This window comes from Phascolarctos cinereus, unplaced genomic scaffold (assembly GCF_003287225.1).
Source record: "Phascolarctos cinereus isolate Bilbo 61053 unplaced genomic scaffold, phaCin_HiC Scaffold_3;HRSCAF=262, whole genome shotgun sequence".
In the NCBI taxonomy this organism is placed as follows: domain Eukaryota; kingdom Metazoa; phylum Chordata; class Mammalia; order Diprotodontia; family Phascolarctidae; genus Phascolarctos; species Phascolarctos cinereus.
Genome location: NW_027555736.1, coordinates 30,511,200 through 30,531,310, shown reverse-complemented (window position 1 = coordinate 30,531,310; position 20,111 = coordinate 30,511,200). Strand labels below are relative to the sequence as shown.

At 42.5% G+C, this 20,111-nt stretch overlaps 1 protein-coding gene across 1 annotated transcript in view; it reads right to left on the bottom strand.

Moving 5' to 3' along the window:
- Positions 1–11,957: 11,957 nt before the first annotated feature.
- CCAR1 (cell division cycle and apoptosis regulator 1) overlaps positions 11,958–20,111 on the bottom strand; it is a 52,524-nt gene continuing 44,370 nt past the window's right edge. Inside the window, exons 19-25 of the mRNA XM_020975151.2 lie at positions 19,756–19,864; positions 18,495–18,577; positions 17,849–17,995; positions 17,461–17,581; positions 17,122–17,307; positions 16,277–16,482; positions 11,958–13,343 (exon numbers count right to left, since the gene is read on the bottom strand). Coding sequence (XP_020830810.1) covers positions 13,284–13,343; positions 16,277–16,482; positions 17,122–17,307; positions 17,461–17,581; positions 17,849–17,995; positions 18,495–18,577; positions 19,756–19,864 — 912 coding nt within the window. The 3' untranslated portion in view covers positions 11,958–13,283. The remainder of the gene's footprint in view (positions 13,344–16,276; positions 16,483–17,121; positions 17,308–17,460; positions 17,582–17,848; positions 17,996–18,494; positions 18,578–19,755; positions 19,865–20,111) is intronic.

Sequence of the window (20,111 nt, the reverse complement as noted above, 5' to 3'; positions counted from 1 at the left end):
TCTGACCTTTCCAGGCTTCTTACACTTTACTCCCCCATTCTCCTGGCTCTGGGCTTTCTCTCCGACCATCCTGGAACGCTCTCCCTCCTCTGCTCTGCCTAACGACCTCCCTGGCTTCCTTTAAGTCCCAACTAAAATCCCATTTTTTACAGGAACCCCTCTCACTCCTAGTGCCTTTCCCACTTATCTTGTATATAGTTTGCTTTGCATATATTTGTTTGCATGATGTCTCCCTCGTTAGAGTGTAAGCTCTTTGAGGTCAGGGACTGTCTTTTACCTCTTTTACCTGGCACACAGTAGGTGCTTAATAACTGCTTATAGATTGATGAGTCTCCTGCTTAAAGGTTTAGAAAAGCACTTTATAACACCCTGTGAAAGTATTACTGTACCCACTTTACAGATGAGAAAACTGAGAATCATAGAGATGTAGCATTTTGCTCAAAGCCACACATTTCATTAATGGCAGAGCTGGGACTCAATGCTGGGTCTTGGTCAGAAGTGTTCTTACCACTGTAACACAGCTGGAGAGGGCAGGGTGGATGAGAACAAAGGGTTGACTCATAGGAAATTCACCACCTTTCGATTAAAAATCTCCCTCTTCCAAGAAACTCTGTTTCTTTCCACTTTCAGTCAACAGCCTGACACCTCGAATGTAAATCACCCTCCAGGGGCAGCTTCTGAAAACAAAGCTCAGCCCTGGTCACATGTGTGTCCATGCTGAAAGAAAACATGGTGAGGAGTTCCAATCTCAACGTGCAAAGACTTGATGAATGGCGTCCTTCTCCCTGGGCGAGAAGAAGCTAAAAGTCTCGGGTGGAACAGGGGTTCGACAGACGTCATCTGTCTTCCACCTGTAAATACTACATTGGACCTCTTGGTGTCTGGCAGGGAATTACTGGACTGACCAATAGAAGGCTATATGGCTCTGTTGCTTCTAGGAGAGTTAACACTGAAACTAAATCAGAAATAGAGGGTCTACTATAATTCCTTTAAAAAAATCTCTATCAAAGCTAAGAAAGTAATGGAAGTTGAACAAGATCACCAGTGTTCTCTCTAGCTGTGAAAACTCTAAAAACAAAAAAGTTGACTCCAATGAACCATTCCATTTTAGCCCTTTCTTTCTTTTCTTTCTTTCTCTCTTTTTCTTCTCTCTCTCTCTCTCTCTCTCTCTCTCTCTCTCTCTCTCTCTCTCTCTCTCTCTCTCTCTGTCTCTCTCTCTCTCTGTCTCTCTCTCTCTCTCTGTCTCTCTCTGTCTCTCTCTCTCTCTGTCTCTCTCTCTGTCTCTCTGTCTCTCTCTGTCTCTCTCTCTCTCTCTCTCTCTCTCTCTCTCTCTCTCTCTCTCTTCTCTCTGTCTCTCTCTCTCTCTCTCTCCCACCCCACCCCCAACTATGGATGTCCTATTACAGCCTAGCTTCCTCATTGAACACAGCTTCCTTTCCCACACTCTACAATCCGGCCAAACTGGTCTTATCTCTGTTCTTCACACCTGACAGTGCTTCCCATCTCCCTGCCTTTCTGCTGGCTGTCTCCCAGGCCTGGAATGCACTCCATTCTTCCCTCAGTCTCAGAGTCACTCTCTTCCCTCAAGATGCAGCTCAAACGTCATCTTCAGGAAACCATTCCCAGTCCCCTTAACTGCTAGTGTCCTACCCAGACTACCTTGTATTTAACTACTTTGTATTCATTCTTTTTTATTTATGCTGCATATATTTTTTTACATGTGTATGTTACCTTCCCCGTCAGTAAGTTGCTTGGGAGCAGTGATTCTTTTTTCTCTGTACTTGTATTCTCTGTGCCTAGCACAGTGTCCTGGCACATAGCAGGTGTTTAATGGTCAATAAGTCAATAAACACTTATTAAGTACCTACTAAGTACCAGGCTGTGTGCTGAGAGCTGGGGATACAAAAAGAGGCAAAAGACAGTCCCTGCCTTCAAGGAGCTTTCATTCTAATGGTGGAGCCAACAAGTAAACAAATATATACAAGTAAGCCACATACAGGATAAATAGGAAATAATGAAGAGAGAGAAGGCACTAGAATTAAGAGGGGTTGGGAAAGGCTTCCCGTAGAAGACAGAATTTTACTTGGGACTTCATACACATTTGTTGCCTGAGTGATGGTTTGTTCATTGGTTGATAGTGACAATCTTCCCTACAGTCTCTATTTCTTGGTTGTATAATAAGGATTCTGGAGTAACAAGAGAGAATGATCTATATTCCTTAAGAAGTCAATGTAATTTAACTCAATAAACATATATTGAGAGTCTACTGTAGGTGTACTGTCAGGCACTGAGGATTAAAAGAGAAAACAGCATAGTCCCTACTCTCAAGGAGATTGTATGTTGTTGGGAAGACAAAGAAAAGTCTTGGGTCAAAGAGCGTTCCATCTCATTCTAGTGTTAAGGGCGGGAGATTGCTCTTCTTGGCCAGCAGGGCACACGAGGATGAAAAACCATCATGGCCGACGAAGGAGCTCAGACTGTGGAAGGAATGGGAAGAGCGCTCCTTTCAGGGTCCATTTTCTCCGTCGTCTCTTAAAATGGAACCCTTACTCTTGGAGTAATTGACAACCATAACAAACCAACCAAGTGGTCCACACCTTCAAATCTTCAGATAGGAACAAAGCAATGGTGGAATCTGAAGTTGTAGTTTTGGGATACCAAAGTAGATTCCTATTTTCTAAGCATCCAAATCTTCTGAGGATGGTTGGGCAAAGAAGGGGCCTCTGTTTGGATTGGACAGCAGCTACTGGCACTTTAATATTCACCTCTTGGAAATACCTTTCCCATAGCCTCAGCCCAGGGTATCCCTCAATGCAAAAAGCTGATAAAATCCTATGATACGAACCAGATGGGCTCGGAATTATTTTAAGCACAGCCCTTGGCTACAGTGTCCTGTACACTTGCCTTTTTGGAAGAAAAGCTTCAAAGGTGGTTTTCCTTCCATTAAATATTTATGCTTTGGAGCCAGGAACAGACAGTGGCCTTTGTGAGGCCAAAGCCCTGTTTGAAAAGGTCCATTTGCACAAGAGGAATGATTCACAAGACATTAAGTATTAATTGTCCATGTGACACACAGGATCTTGCTTTTTCCTTGCCTGAAGGGAGGTGAAGAGCCTAGCAAGCTCTGGAAATAGAACGTGGATGAGACCAAGATGGCGGACCAAGCTAGGAGGTAGTAGAGAAATAATTCAGTTCACTCTATTGCCTTACATTTAATTGTGGTTCTGTAGGTTTGTATTTATTCACTTTATATTTAGACTGTATATATTTATCTATGTCCTTATTCTCTCTCTCTTCCTCACACTCTGCCCCTACTCCCGCCTTATGTTGTAAGCTCCTTCTGAGTAGGGATCGTCTTATTCTTTGTACAGTGTTGAGCACAATGCCTGGCATAGTAGGCATTTAAGAAGTGGTTGAACGATTTGACGAGTATTTATTAAACGCCTACTGTGTGCCTCGCAGCAGGTAGTGGTGTGAGATGCCAATCTCTATTTCAAATTCAGTATAGGTAAAACAGTACTCGTGATCTTTCCCCCTGAATTTACTCTTCATCCTGACATCCTTCCAGTCACCCATTATAGCAACCTGGAAGTGATTTTCCACTCTTTGCTATTCTTCACCTCACCAACCCAGCCAGTCTCCAGGTCTTGTTGACTCTAACTCCAGAACACTTCTTGAACCCATCTTCTCTCCATCACCCAGCCCTCATCATCTCTCCTGTAGACTGCTGCAATAGATTCCTAACTGAGCGCCCTGCCTCCACTCTCTCCTAACTCCAATGCATCTTGCACACACACAACTCTTGACAAAGCACATCTCTGACCGTGCGTATCGCTTTCCTGCCCATGAAGCTGCAATGGCTCTGTATTGCTTTTGGGATAAAACGTATAAACTCCTGTGTTGGATTTTTAAGGCTTCTCATAATCTGTTTCCAACCTCCCTTTCCAGACTGATTTCACACTGCACCCTTTTACTTTCTCCACATTTTTAACTGGCCTCCTTGTGCTCCATCATGACATTCTAGTGTGCATCTTTGTGCCTTTACCCAAGCCACGTCTTCATCATGCTGCTTACACTCTGGCCACCCCCCCCCCCAACGTCTAATGCCACCAGGTTACTCCCAAATCTAAGGGGAGATTTGCCTTATCTTGCCCAGAATTAGGCAATAACACCACATCCCTTCGACCTATGCACACCTCCTCTTTATCTGTAGTTTTTCTTAATTTGAATGCAAGACCGTTGAGAGTGGGGACTCGTTCTTGCTTGTAGCCGTATCCCCAGCTTAGCACAGCATCTAGCCATAATCATTGCTGCCGTTGTTTTGAAGAGGACCAAAGACATCACAGGGTGATGTCCTGACTTGCTCATGAATTGGACATCAGTGAGACAACGTTGGACAAAGTCGTCAGCCTCGCTATCTCTTCCAGAATCCTCACGGTCCAGTGGCAGGACAAAAGTCAAGATGACTGGTGATGGCCCCGGATGCAGTGGACGACCTCGGTATCTTTGATGTCTGACCACGCTCTACGCGCTCCCTGGCGCCTGCTTCATGGCCACTGGGATTGATTGTTCTCATCTGCCCATTCCCCTGGGGAGTCTCCACATGCTTGGGAAATAATAAGCACTTGACAAATGATTTATCTGTAGATCTGTCCATCTGCCATCTTCCATGCCCAGAACATGTACTTATTCACGCAGAAGTTGTTTCTTCCCATTAGATTGCAAGCTCTTTGAAAGTGTTGTCCAGCTGTGTCTGTTTCTTGGCAGAGATACTGGGGTGGTTTGCCATTTCCTTCTCCAGCTCATTTTACAGATGAGGAAACTGAGGCAAACAGGGTGAAATGACTTGCTCAGGGTCACAAAGCTAATGTGTCTGAGGTCGAATTTGAACTCAGGTCTTCTTGACTCCAGGCCCAGAGCTCTATGCACTATAGTACCACCAAGATGCCTTCTTTTACAACAGGTAGTTTGTCTTCATATCTCCAATGCCTACCACAGGGCCTGGCATCCCCTCAGGTTTAGTGAGTGTATATTGAACTAAATTGAATTGGCAACTGAGCAGAGCCCTTAAAGAAACCAAGCATCCTGGGAGGAGGCAGAGGGGAGGGGGGACAACATTCCAGCAAGAGAAACAGCCTGTACCCCGGCCTGGAGGCTGGAAATCTGATGCTCAGGAAGGCGAAGGGACCAAGTCAGACGCAGCTTAGGAGGGAACAGGAATGAGCCCTTAGTCCAGAAGCATTGGGGACAGCCACTTTCCCTCTTTAAACACATCTCCTCTCCTCTGGAGAGCAGCAGGTGGTGTAGAATCTCCGGACTTGGAAGGCAGCTCAGAGGTCTCCCTGTGACCCATAACAGAGTCTGCTCCACCACATGCCTGAGCACAGCTCTCCAGCTTCTCACAAGGACCTACGGTGATGGGGAGGATTCAGCAGTGCCGGACGAAGCCTGCTCCATGTGGGGGTGGTCATTAGAAGTCTGCCTTCCCAGTGTCCTCATTACTTCTGGTCCTGCTGTCTGGACAGAGTTGTATGGGATGAGCAGGGAGTGCTAAAATGGAGGGAGGTACAATCTCTTGATAGCGGTCCAGAGACCACCATCCCTACCCCTCATGATCTAGGGCAGGTGGTGCAGAAGACAGCCCTGGGGGAGGCCAAGGGACCAGAGGTGGAGGGCATGGGCACTCCCTCTCCCAAATGGGTCACGACTACGGTCAGACTCTCTCAGTGTCCACTTGCACCACCACTCTCCCAGTCCGCTAGCTGAATTTCCCCGGGCACCGGGCTCTCCTCGTCGTGGTCGTGGCTCCAGTTCCTCTCATTATGACCGTCCAGTGCTTAGTGAGGCATTTGGCATGTAATAAGTCTTTATTGACTAACGGACTGTCTGCCTTCTTCAGACGCTTGAAAGCAGTCATCAGAGTCCGCCAGGGTGGAATGTATAAATCTTCCCTTTTGTAGGCTAGACGTTTCTGGATCCTTGTAAGCTATGGTTTTGAATCCTCCTCCTGCTCTAATTGCTCTTGTTCCAAGCTTACATGAGTTTTTCCAAAACGCAGCATCCACAATAGTCCAAATGTGGCCAGAACAGAGCAGGGTCCAGAACGACTCCCTCCTCGATACAACAGCTCTCAACGCGGTCTCCGGCAGCGCTCAGCTTTTTTGGCAGCCAGGGCAGCCTCATGACTGACTCCTGTTGCTCTCACGATCCACTAAAACACCCAGTGGGACGTTATCTAACCAACTCTCCCCCATCCTTGGATTATGCAAGTCGATCACTTGAACCCACGTGCTTATTAAATTTGAACCATTACCCAACTCCCCTGAAATGAACTGTCACTGGCAGCTGGTCCTAAGTGACTTTTTAGGTGCCTCAGTTGTCTTGAATCTGAAATTTAGAGTTCATGAAATGTGGTGCACAAACTCTGTGTTTTTTCTGCTCAGATGTCAGAAGTCATTTAAAGACTACTTCAGCTATAGACTTATTTTATAACAAACTTCATTTAATGGCTTCCTGTAGATCACATTTAAAGAGCTGGGTTCCTGAAAAAAATATCAATAGATGCTTCATATGTTCTTTTCAAGTGACCCTACGGTCATTTGGGTAATTTAGATGGAACCGCCTCGGTGACCAAAGGCCAAATTTGCCCCTCAGAGGAGCTGTTAGGGCAGTGGCTGCCATGAAAATAGCAATAAATGATACTTTACAGAGCCAGCGGCAGAATTTTTTTTTTATTTTAAAGATAAACATATCCCCTGAATCTGAGGGCCCTCAACATACCTCAGATGGCAAAAGACCTTATTAACCATGTGCCAACAATAATGAAACTGCAGTAGTCCAATAAAGTGAAAAAATTAAAGCGATTATATGGCGGCCTTTGATGCTTGGCCCAGGCCACATGGGTTCTGGGCCTGGTGAAATGGAAAGCCATCTGCTCTCAAGATATTGTATAGTGATGCCTAGGGCTAAATATTTATAGGTAATGGAGATAGCCAGACCTAGACTTAAGGAATATTTTAAAAGTTTAAATGGCTGGCTGGATGTTTTAAAATATGCACTTAGAATCAAGGAGCACAAGAATTTGACATGGTATAGGGAGAGACGTCAGGCAAGGGACTCTTCAGAAGACTTTTGTCACTATTAGGCAATGGGTACCCTCTTAGCACAGGTTCCTGGGATTGGGAGACAGAAGAAAATTTAGAGAGTATTTAATTTAACCACTTCCTTTAACCAAAAAGGAAACTGAGATCCAGAACGGGAAGTGACTTGCCCAATATCACATAGGTAATAAGCCTCAGAGCTGGGATTCAAATCCAGTCCATGTGATTCCAAATCCAGAGTTTTCTACAACATCATAATTATCATCACTGGAATTTCTGGAGCACCCTAAGGTTTGCAAAGTGCTTTTGTCCCATTTGATCCACAGGAGAACTCTGTGAAGTAGGTGCTAGCACCGTTTTACAGGCCACTGAACAGACTAAGGTGCTAGGGGGGACAGTGGATAGAGCACCAGGCCTGGAGTCAGGAAGACTCATCTTCCTGAGTTCAAATCTAGCTTCAGACACTTATTAAATGTGTGACCCTGGCCAAGTCACTTCACCTTGTTTGCCTCAGTTTCCCCATCTGTAAAGTGAGCTGGAGAAGGAAATGCCAAACCACCTCAGTATCTGCCCAGAAAACTCCAAATGAGGTCACAAAGAATCAGACACAACTGAAAATGACTGGGCAGCAACTTCCTGATGCTAGAGCCGACGCTGTATCCACTGCATCACCTCGATGTCCTTGCCAGGAATGAGAGTGACATCAATCTCAAATCTCTATCCCAAAGTAAGAGGTGGAGGGGTGGTGGCCAGAGACATCATGGCAATAATGTCTGGGTTAGTCTTTCAATCCCCCCCCCCGTTTTACAGGTGAGAAAACTGAGGCCCAGAAAAATTAAGGAATGCGCTTTGCTATTGATTCAAGCTTAGCTCGGCTTTGAAAACAGAGGACACAGCACGGCATTAGTAGCAGTGCATTTTGGAGTTGACTCAAATGAGCTGAGTTTTAATTCCAAGCTGGCTACTTACTCTCTGCATGATAGCAAGTCATTTCATCTTGAAATGTTGATTTATTTAATTATAAAATAAGAGAGTCAGACTACATGATCTCAGAGCTCGGCTCCAGCTCTATAGCTAATGATTCTGTGAAAGGCAGAGAAATTCTTGAAAGTGTCTGTGGCATGTGCTAATTAAACTTGAGTAATAGAAATGTGTTATTTGCTATTTTATGAAGTAGCATCCATAGAGCACACCGTATGGCGCCCACCAGAGGTAGCTTTCTCTAACTTACTTTACTTTCCTGCTAATTTGGGGAAGTTTCCAAGGTGTCTGACAAAAAGTTTAGCATACTGGATTCAATGCCAGGGCCTAGTGAGGAGTGGAGTGGAGTGGTCAGCCCCCACTGGGAAGAGGGTAAGAAATGAACCAGGATACAGCTAACGCTAACATCTAAGGCTGGGACTAAGGTGGGAACATGGGACCTCTTTGGGGGGCTGAAATCCAAAGGACTGAGATGGGACAGGAGTCCAGGTCCGAGAGCAAAGCTTTAAACTAGGGACATATCCCCACCTCTCTGTGGAGGTGTGTGTGGTAGGGAGGTCCATGGGTAGGGAACATGGCATATAATGTACTGATCTGTTTTGCTATAAAAACAAAAGTATGAATAAAAATCTATTAAAAAAAAAAGCTGGGAAGGTCAGGTTTGAATTGGGAGCCAAGATAGGGTGCTGGTGAGCCAGCAGGTGCACCAAGGCTCTGGGAGTTTCCCATCTCTATCCCCCGCCCTTAGGTGTCAGTACGGTCACTGGGAACATCGAATGCTGCCCTTCCAGGCTCTCTCAGTCACACCTACATGGCTGTGGGTTTGGACAAAGAACGACCCAAGTATGCAAAAGAAACCCTTCTCAGTTACTGAATGGTGGAAGACGGGGTGAAGAGGGGATTTCCCAGACGCTTTTTTCTAAACTGGCTCTAAAACTACTTCACAATTTGTTACATAAATACATCACTATTAGATATGAGTAGCCCAAGAGAATCTTCCATGCCATAGTCTACCTAGAGAAGTAAAAAAGTCACTTCTAAGACCATATTACTCTTTCATTTTCTCAGAGGGAATAGCTTTGCTCAGTTCTATAAAACACTTACCCCAGAGAGAAAACCAGATTGTCCACAGGTGCAAACTGACAGAGACCCAACTGTGGATAATTCTTCTTCCTCCGGCTTTACCCACATATAAACACAAAGTGGGCAGACCTGCCCAGCCTGAAATCGCCTCAGCTTGGCATAATGATCAGGTGCAGATCTCCTCATTAGTGAGTTGGCAATGAGGCCCTTTGGAAGGACTGATTCCGTGGTATAAATCAGCTTGGCTTTTGGCTTAACATATTTGCTCCTGCATTCATGGATACCCACAGATAAAAACTATCTCAGAAGGAAACAAGGATGTTTAAATTTATGTCTTCCTTCAGATACAAGACTGAGGCTTCCTTTTGTAAGGCATTTCAAGTGACTTGAAGTACCAAGTGTTGGGATACCCAATAGCTGTGTGTCCCTGGGCAAGTGACCCCAAGTTCTCAGTGCTCGAGATAACCAAGGCTTTCTTTCAGTTGTGAATAAGGTACTGAGCTGCCCGGCTACAGGGAGCTTCTACCCCAGGGAGTTTCCCTGTGACAATGAAATCACGGGCCCAAGCCCTATCCTGAAAATACCAAGGGCAGATCAGTAACAAGCAGGAAATGAAAGCAGGGAAGTGAAGCATCCTACCTCCCACATACTATAGCTATGACATCCAAGCTCCCAGGTCAACCTCATCATTTGTTTTTTCTTTTATAAAACTCCAGCTAGTAAATGGCTAAGGAAGGGACTTCAGACCCTAGAGAGCTTAGCTCTAATTGACCCCCAAACCCTTCCTTAAGCAGCCCTGGATCTGGCCAAGTCTTCTTGGGGTCAGTTATTAGCTGGAGTCAGACCTCCTGCGGACCAAAGTAGATTTAACCTGTCAGCCAGTAATTATCTATTTCCCAAAGGGTAATCACATGCCTGCTAGAGGTTTGCTGACAATTCTAGTATGGTACTTAGGGAGATCCTTTATCTTATGACAAATGGCAGTTTTGCCTGCTTTTACCTAGGACTTTCATGCGGATACATCCTGGACATGGATGTCACCCCTCAGTTCTGGTGGGTAGGTTCTCATGACTATGGTACAGTCTTAAAAGATTCATCAGTATGAACCTTAATGAGGTTTCCTTTGTCCTTAATGTTTTTAAAATGGATTCCTTTTATCCTGAGACTAGACCTGTACGTGAACATGCCAATCCCTAGCTCATGCTAGACAGTCACTAGGCTAAGTTCCAAAAGCACTTTGACAAATGTTAAGTTTTACATAAACACTAGGTGGTGGAGGAAAATCATTTCCAGGACAGTTTCAGTTCTCCCATCTCTGCAGGAATAGCTCATACCACCCTGAACACATGACAGGTTGTGTTCTCCACCTACCACTTTATTCTTAAAATGCAGGTGTCTGATCGCACACAATACTAGCCTGCAGGGCACCCCTTTCAGAGACCCTCGTCCTACTGGCAGCTGGTCTGCCCCGCTAGTCTTCCTGTTCCATAAATCTCCAAACTAAATGATTTCTGGTAGGCACCATGTCTTGCTGCCCCCCATACTCAATTAAAATAGATATCGTTGCCTCATCATTTTCACGGGTTTAAAAAAAAGGTGGGGCTGGGGGAGTCCTTTCCTATGTGTTGGTTAGCACTGAAGATTAAGTAGTAGTGAAGGAGTGGCAGTGAGGGGAATCACCTCAGTGACGATGTTTTATGACTGTGGCTGCCAGGCTCTTAATCTAAAACAATGGGTGCCTTGTTCATCGCTACCTACCAGCGGCCAAGAGAGGTAATAGATTGCAGATTTTTCCTGCACTTCTCTTCTAAACAGATGGACCTTAAAAGGGTTCAAAGGGTGTCTCCCAGCTAAAAGAGACCCTCTAAATATTCAGAAGCAACCTTCTTTTGAACTAAGCTCTATGTAAACGGTGTACACCCAATCAATTCAAAGCTATCTTCAGCATTAAACCAAAACATCCTTTTTTTAAAAGCTAGTAGTTTTCTGAATTCTCATGTTTGATTCCGTCTTCTTTCAGAGGCTGAAGGTAAGTTTTAGCATTAGATATGCAATTCCTAAGTTATAAAATTTTTATCTTGGTGGGGGAGGAATCCCTCATAGACTTGTCACTGTTAAGAGTACAGACTGGATCAAAATTAAGGTAATCCTAGCATCTTGACAGAAGCGGACAGAGACTGACCAGACCTGTGACTTCAACAATGTACGGAGGGCCTGGTGGGGAACTACTTCTATCAGTGCAGGGCCTCAGACTCTTGGCTGGGCATCCGTCAGAGACAGAATGTGGCCTAGGCCTTTCTGACTGTGAGGCCAGTTCTCTAACCACTAAGCGACACTGCCTGTGCCATAGTGACTAGAACTGAGTGAGGACACCTTCAGGCCTAGTTAATGATGGATGATCCCAGTTTACTACCATTTTCACTAATGACTTCAGTGCCTTTGTGAACTAGCTATCTTCATAAAGTGCCACGAAAATTAAAGAAATGTACAAAAGGTTGTTTAAGCCTCTACTATAATGTTGCAATTCTTTTTTTTTTTCTTCATGCCTGCCTTAGACTTTCTGTGCCTGGGCTTGGCATGTGTTTAGTCCACCCCCTTCTGTATCTAAGAAAATTTATTAAAAAGAACAAACAAAAAGCTTCTGAGTAACAATCTGATGGCCTTTCTCATTGGTTCTGAGAGGAATACATCTTCATAAATATGAAGTTTGATGTTCGCACAGAGGATACGAGAGAGGTAGAAACAGGAACTCAATGTTCAAGAACTACAGCATTAACTTCTTGAGTCAAAAGCTGGTCTTTTAAAAAATTATTTTAATTAAAAAATAAAGAAGAACATTTTTCACCTACGTTCTATGTCATTTAATCTCTGCTCAGAGAGAAAAAAACATTTCTGTACATGAGCTGGTCTTTCAGAGAATCCCAAACAAACACGACATTCAGCGACTTCAGACAAAAAGGTACTGGAACAACCGTTTGGGGCATCTGAATCCGTCTCTCAGAGAGTAAGAGCAGCTGCGGGAATCCACTTTGGAGCACTTGTGTTCTCGTAGCTGATTACCTGGGACATCAAGACTAAAAACTCGTTGTTCTAACAAAAAAAAAACTCCAAAGACCTCATTAAAAATTTTTTTCTCTGGAAATATGTGTCACTAAGTATTACGAAACTTAAAACAGGCTTTTTTTGTTTAAGATGGTAAATCATCTCATGGCTTTGTAACAGATTTGAGCTACTTTTTACAGTTAAGAGCTTATCAACTCCTAGATATCCAGTAACACTCTGAAGGAACTAGAGAAAAACTATTAAAAAAAATCAATACTAATTAAAGGAGTTTAATTTAAATTACAATATTTTTTCCATGTAAGGCATTATGCTGACATCTACTGGCCTTGAATTGAACTATACATTTCACTGTGTTTTTACATTATAAATGCTCTTGAGGAAAGCAAAACTCTTAATGGAGCACAATGAACACATTCAAATAAGGCTCAACTTCGCTTTCATTGTAAACCATACCAAGTTACCCAAAGAATAATGGTGGCTTACTATTGCTTTCCGAGTATTTCGGAAATTGGGGCTTGAATTTTAATAAGCAGTTTGAGAGAAGGGATATGATTAGAAGGAGGAAGAAGCTTTGTGTGGCGAGTAAAAATGTTGGGTTCCCCAAAAAACTTGCAAAATTATGCAGCATGCTATTTTATGATTTACACTGGATTTTTAAAAGATGGACTGAATTCAAAATAAAAACCTAAAAATGATAATTCTATAAATAAAGAAATTTCGGATTTTGCTAGACATTTTTTATGAAAGACATTTGGTAATTAAATACTTGCTACTGTCCATTAAATTGATGAACTTTATTAGGGTTAAAACTATAACAAAGTTCATCCTAAAACATTTTGCAAAATTATTTCACTCAAAGAGTGTCTAGTAAATTGAATGCTATGAATTACAAGCAATTTTCAAAAGCAGAGACTCACATCCATAAAACTTTATACATCTTTCGAACTAACAGATATTTATACTACTAAAATCAAACATGCATCACTTTCAAACATTCTGGTATCAAGATTTATATATTACATTATGTAACACTATTCTTCTCAAAAACAAATTTTATCATACATTTGCACCATTCTCTTTGGATTTTTGATCTCTGTCTTCATTCTTCATATTATCCTACAAAATAATGAACAAAGAAAGATGCTTTCGTTTCACTGAAGTTTTCCACGAACAAAATTTTTTTTAAAAATGTGAATCATAAAGGAAAAGCTGATACACCTGGACACGGGCACTCATTCACTTTTTTTTTTTTGGCTAGGCAATGGAGTTAAGTGACTTGCCCAAGGCCACACAGCTAGTAAGTGTCAAGTGTCTGAGGCCGCATTTGAACTCAGGTCCTCTGGACTCCAGCCGGTGCTCTATCCGCTGCCCCACCTAGCTGCCCCACTCATTCGCTTTTTAAAACACATGCGACCATGCTGGAGAGCTTTCTATTTTTACTCAGTATTTATTTTGGGCAACCTGTTGCCCTGCCCCCCCAACAAAACAAAAAACAACACATGAAACATCAGGAGGCACTGGATGTGATGAACACCAAATAACACAAAAACAGAAACTAATTATTTTCAAAGAGATAGGAAACGACTTATTACTAATACGTTGGCTATTGCTCCACTAACCTGAGAGTCAACTAGAAAAGTCTGGCATGAATCTTTTCCAAGCGCCCATCTAAGTGTAAAACTAACGGTGGAAAGGATGTCAGGCCAAGATGGCACTTGTATGGAGACAGGCTACCTAACTCCCATGGCACACATACTCTACTAAAACCTGACAACCAAGCCAGACTGACTAATGATAAGGAAGTCCAATAAGAAACTCTAGCAAGTGACTTCTTCCACACCAGAACTGCACAGTCAACAGGAAGGGGATGGCCACTGAAGCCACAGCTAGCACAAGCAGCAAAGTCAGCAGCCTCTCAGAGCCGCCAAAACCGGTCTGGAAAGATGCAAGGCTCTGTTTCCAGGGCAGTGAGAGGGGAGGTTCACCAGCGAGGCACAGCAGCGCCCAGGCGGGAGGCTCTGAGACCCCTCGCACTGAAGATGCAGCCTTCTGAAGCTCAACAATACAAGAGGGTCTAAGCAAGGGAGGTACAGGTCAATGCGGGAACCAGAGTGACGCAAGGTCAACCATCCCACCCAAAAGTGCATTAAGGAGCAGAGCCCCAGTTCGGACATCAATGGCGAAGATGAACAAAGACTGATCAGTATAAAAAATTTCAGATGACAAGAACAGAACTGAGTAAAAGTTTTGAAATACAAGAGTCAAGAGAAACCTAGAAAAGTAAATTTGTTTGAGCAACTGGAAGGAGCTGAGTGATGCTAATACTCTGATGGGGGAAGCACAAATCTCCCCTCAGAACCTAAATATCATCAAAGGGTACTGAGTGAAGTTATTGGGGGGGCACGAGATTATACAGACAAGGAGGAAAGAGGGGCCACTGGATGAAGCTCACTCTTATATAAAATGAACAAAGAAGGGCTGAATACAGTCTGGTGTGGAAATGCATTAAACTCAATAAAGAAAAATGAGCAAAGGAAGAGGTAGAATAAGAGCATGGACAATACTGGAGGAGGGAATACTTACAATCAAAACAAACTTCCTAATCCCGAAGTGGGGAATTAAAAGGAAAAAAAAGAACTAGAATCTAAAAGGGCGCCAGTCAATCTGGGTAATGGCTGAACAATTAATGTAATGGATACTCCTGTGCCATAAGAAATGATGAAAAGGAGAATCTCAGAGAATATTAGGTTGTATGAATTGATACCGTTAAGTGAGAAGAAACAGGAAAAAATCTACACAAGGACTGCAGGAGAAAAAACAATTCTGAAGGACTTAACTCTGGTCAGTGTCAATGACCAACTACGTCCTCCAGAGGGCCTCAAGAGGTCTTGACAGAAAGGTGATGGAAAACAGGTACAGAAAGTAACATACAATTTGGGTTGCTGGGGGTGGATTAGTTTTGCTTGACTATGCTTATTTGTTACAAAGCTGTCATTTTTTTCCTCAGTTTTTTTTTTCTTGTTGGGGGGGAAAGAGGGATTAGGTCAAAGGGTTAATAACAGTGATTCCAAAAGAGGACCGCTGAAATTTTTTTTTTTAAATGCACAGAACAGAAAGCACAGACGGGGGCAATAACAACTTTGAATATAACAGGATTTATTACATACTTTTCTAAATTTATGGTGCTACATAAGTGAATGAAAAAGCTTTACAAGCATTATTCATTTGCACCTACCCTCCTCGGATTTTGAGAAACTGCTGAGCTAGGTAGGAACAGCAATGGAAGGGACCTCAGTAGTCTAAGTCTAACCTTTAAACTGAACAGAAATCTCATTTCTGGGAAATAATCATCTCACTTTCCCTAGAAGAACCTGAATGATGTGGAGTCCCCTAGACAGCCCATTCCACTTAGAGCAACCCACTCTCACTGGCAGCCAAGTTTTTCTTTTCCTATGGATGGTTTGTTTCTTCCTGATCTGAGTGAGAGATGGTTTATAGGGGTAGAACTCATTGCTTGGTTATGAGAAAAATGGTAAATGAGCTTGAGAATTTTGTAAGCAGTTTTTATGTGCCACAATAATGAGAAATATTCAGCATGTCATCCACACTATAATATTTAACACTTAATTACATTATCTTTAATAGTTCTTTGTGTGTAAATCTCATTTCTTAATCAAATAATAACTATCTTGTGGGAGGACAAGGACGGCCTTCATGTTTCTTGTCTTCTGACACTACTGAGGCACATGAGAAATGCTCAATATAATGGTTTATTAAAACAAGAAGAATAAAGATGTGTCTGGGAGGAATGTGGAGCAGAAAGGGAGGGGCTGAGGATGTATTTCCCATCTATGTGCCACCTAATTAATCAATTTGGGGGGGCCACTTCTGACGGACCCTGTATGGAAGCAGTGGTATGAAAGTTATCAGAGAAGTAGGCAGAGCACCCCTAGATACAACAATACACACCAACCAAGAGATGATGAAATGCAACAAAGTACAAAGATGGCAATAAACCAAAGACAGGACAAAGTAACAGAAATGCTCACCTTCTTAAGAACAGTATGAATCTCGTCCATGACTGTGGATAAATTCTTGATTGTCTTATTCAGCTGGTTCTCAAATTGCAAGTTTGCGTTTTCTGAAGTCTTCAGGTTTTCCTGTAGCTGACTAAGGTCCCTCTTGACTTCTCTGAGTTCACAAGTTAGGCTTTTGTTAGAATTTTCCAAATGTAAAATAGTCTTCTCGTCCTCTCCTGTAAAGAGGGCATTCCAAATGATCAATCACCACTCCCGAAGCTGCCTCAAAGTGGCTGCCTCAGTTTCTTCAACTGTGCGTGGGGGCCATAACAGGATCTACTCCGCATGGTTGTGGTGAGAATCAAATGAGACAATGAGTGCAAGCACTCAGACCTGCATCTGGCCATAGCTTAATACATGCACACTGCCTTCCTTTTCTTCCAGTTTTACTGTAAAGACCTTTGGCAAGTCACTGAACGTCTCTCTTGGCCTCAGTTTCCTCATCTGTAATGACTAGGTCGGACTGGATGCATCTAAGTTTACTTCTAGCTCTAAATCAACAATCCAATCAGGCACAATTTCTCAACCTGGTACAGCAATACGAAAGGTTAAATACGGCAAACCTCTATCTTTGGACAGTGTCAAGAACTGTCCCAAGTAATTTCATCTCCCAGACATTAAGAGATCAGAGGTTTAGAAAGCACAGCCCTACAAACCTCCATGTGAAGCTGGCACAGATGTCAGACGTGCTGAGCACGAGCACGAAATCGGCCACAATGTCCTTGGATGATGACTTTGCATTTCACTGCATTTATACAAACACCCAAGTGCAGGACGGGACAGGAGGGGGAAGCCAGGCTGACTCTTTTCCTCACCTGTTTTATCTTCCAGTAACTGGAGCTTCTGCTCTATTTCGGCTCTGACTTTTTCACTCTTCTCTAGTTTTTGCAGGAGACTCCCCACATCTACCATCGCGCCATTGTACACTATCAGGCCAACGTTTTCTTCCACAGCCTTTGACTCCTGCTTTACTGTGGGTGTTGGCAGCAGCAATCTGTTTCCTATATTACAATTAAAATGTACAAATTTTAAAGTTTTAAGTAGTTATTCATTCTTTCGCTGCAAAAAACCCTTTTTAAAAAAAATCAGTCCAATTTTTATCAGCTGTGCCGCCCTCTGACAACCCAACCTCGGAAATGCGGCACTTCTATTACCCAGCATGTCTTCCTGCAGTGCTTCAGAGTCTTCAGGGCTCTCTTCATCTTTGGAGGTATCTGTTAATTTTCTGTAAAAGCAAGATTCTCGGAGCACTACTTTATTAAGCAGCTTCTTAACCTGTTAGTTAAAAAAAAAAGACAAAAAAAGAAATCCTGTCATGACTCTGCAAGGAACGTGAACATCTGCAAGATCTGCTACAGGAATTACTCTGCATGATTTACTGCTACAATTAAACCTTTAATTTGGCTGGAAGGGTCAGGGTTTTTGTTCAACCAACACTCCAAGATATAAGACACGTACAAAAATGTTTACAAGGGTCCTTTAGAAATATTTCCAAAGGTCAGTCCACTACACTGACTGTTAAATATTTCTAAAACAAATTACCTGAGCCCGGGAAAGGTGAAGCCCAAGAGTATATAGTATTTCTTCCATATCCTTCTCAAGCAGGTAACCACAGTGGCTTTGATCGAAATAAACAAATGCCATCAAAAGATCCCTGTTCACCGTAATCATCTGTGTCTTGTCTTTTTCCTAAGAAGAAGAAGAGGAGGACAAGTGAAGGTGGCAGCAGACAGCTGTTCTGCCTCGCAATGTCACCAAGTGAACGTTAACAAGGAAATCCTTTCCTTTGGACCAGGGGTGGGGCCTCGAGGCTCTGCTTGGGACATTCAGTGCTCAAATGCCACCTCAGTGCTTCAAGAACACCAAGAAGAGTCCAAGGCTCGGGGGATCCGCAAAGCTCAGCTAGTGTTTCTTGGCTCCAAGGGCCAGAGCTGCTCTATCTAGCTGCCCACTAAGCCAGGGGGTGGGCATGGCCAGACAACCGAATAACGCCTGACTGCTCTGTCTCCCCCTACAATTTGAAGCACATGTTCAATAGGTGGGAAAAGTAAGCCACCAAGAAAAAGTGATACTGTACTAAGTAAAGACAATTTTAAATGAAGCCAATAAATACAAATCTGTAAATGTCCGGGCTAACATTGTGGGGCAAACAATTTCATAGAGGCGCAGTTTGTTCACGATGAAGCACCTTATCTTTCGAAGCTCTCTCTTTGCCATAGCGATTCATGTCTCTTTTGTCATCTCGTTTATTCATCTCTTCCTCATCCCGGTCTATAAAAACCAAAACCAAGCCAAATAAGTAAGAAATAAAAGCAATCAAAGCACAAATTAAAGAACAGGCGTATTAAACAGCAGGGTTAGGAAATGACTTTTCTATTTTCTAATACCAAATTAGAACAACCATTTCCAAAAAGATCAAGTACATAGAAATGTGAAATGTGTGATTTCTTAAAAATAACATCAACAGACTTACTGCCCAGATTCTTTTGCATATTAAAAGTACTAGGAGGAACAGGAAGACACAGTTGCAATGGAGAATGAGAAATAAAACAACAAAAATGCATAAGGAAATAACACTGTATTCAATGTTACTTAATCCACATAAACCATTTGATGAAGAGATTAAAAAGCAAGAAATTTATCATAGCAAGTTCACTACAAATTAGGGACAAATGCCTATAATAAAAGGAATGATAATGTTGTAAGCCCAGATGTGGTCTATCTACTCCAAAAATTGAGATAAAAATCCCCAGTGGAAAGACCTAGGATCTGGTGCCAGAGGACGGAGGATAAACCATATCTCTGGTTCTCAGTATCCTGTAACATAGGGGCTCAATGAGATGACCCCAAAGGCTCCTTGCAGCTCTAAGTCTTTTGAACCCAATAATTTTAGCGAGTATGAAGACCTGTGTTCTGAGGCTGGCTCCATGATTCCATACTTGCATGATGCTGCATGAGTCTACTGAACTGCTCTGAAGTTTAGCTTCACTGGCTCTAGCTGTTATAGTCAGGAGGAGCAGCAGAGTTTATTTTATGTAAAGGTATCCTTACAAACAGGCATTTATTCAAAATATCATTTGTGCTTTTAATCTTTCCAGGAAGAAAAGTACAACTAAGGAACTAAAAAGTCTGAAGAGAAAAAAACAGCCATAAGTAAACAATCTGAAGAATACAGAAACCAATTTATGAAAGCTCTTTCCTATGAAGCAAGGGTTTTGGTGATAAGCTCCCATAATCTAGGCAATTTTTCAAGGTAGAGTCTTTTCGTTATGGATAAGGAACAAATTAATTATCTGTAAAATGTGACAACAAAAATGTCAGAAAACATAAATAATCCTTGCCATACATTATGAAATCTAAAATACAGAATTTGAGTACAGCCACTTAAAAACATGCAGAAAATATGCTTTCAAATACTGAAAGAGAAATGGAGAAAGAAGTGAACACACCATCCTCCTCATCTTCAGCATCTTCAGCTTCCAGTGGGTCATATTCTTCTTGGTTATTATCTTCTTCGGTTTCATCATCATCTTTATCATCTTTCCTTTTATCTTCTTTCTGTAATTAAAATGCTTCAAAATTAAACAAGATGCATCTCTCTAAATCCTAAACAAGTTATTATTTTACTTGGTAAAAGTGTTCTGTTCGCAAATCAAAACAACTCTGAGGTACCACATCACACCTATCAGATTGGCCAACATGACAAAACAGGAAAATGATAAATGTTGGAGAAGATGTGGGAAAACTGGAACACTAATGCATTGTTGGTGGAGTTGTGAAATGATTCAACCAATTTGGAACTACG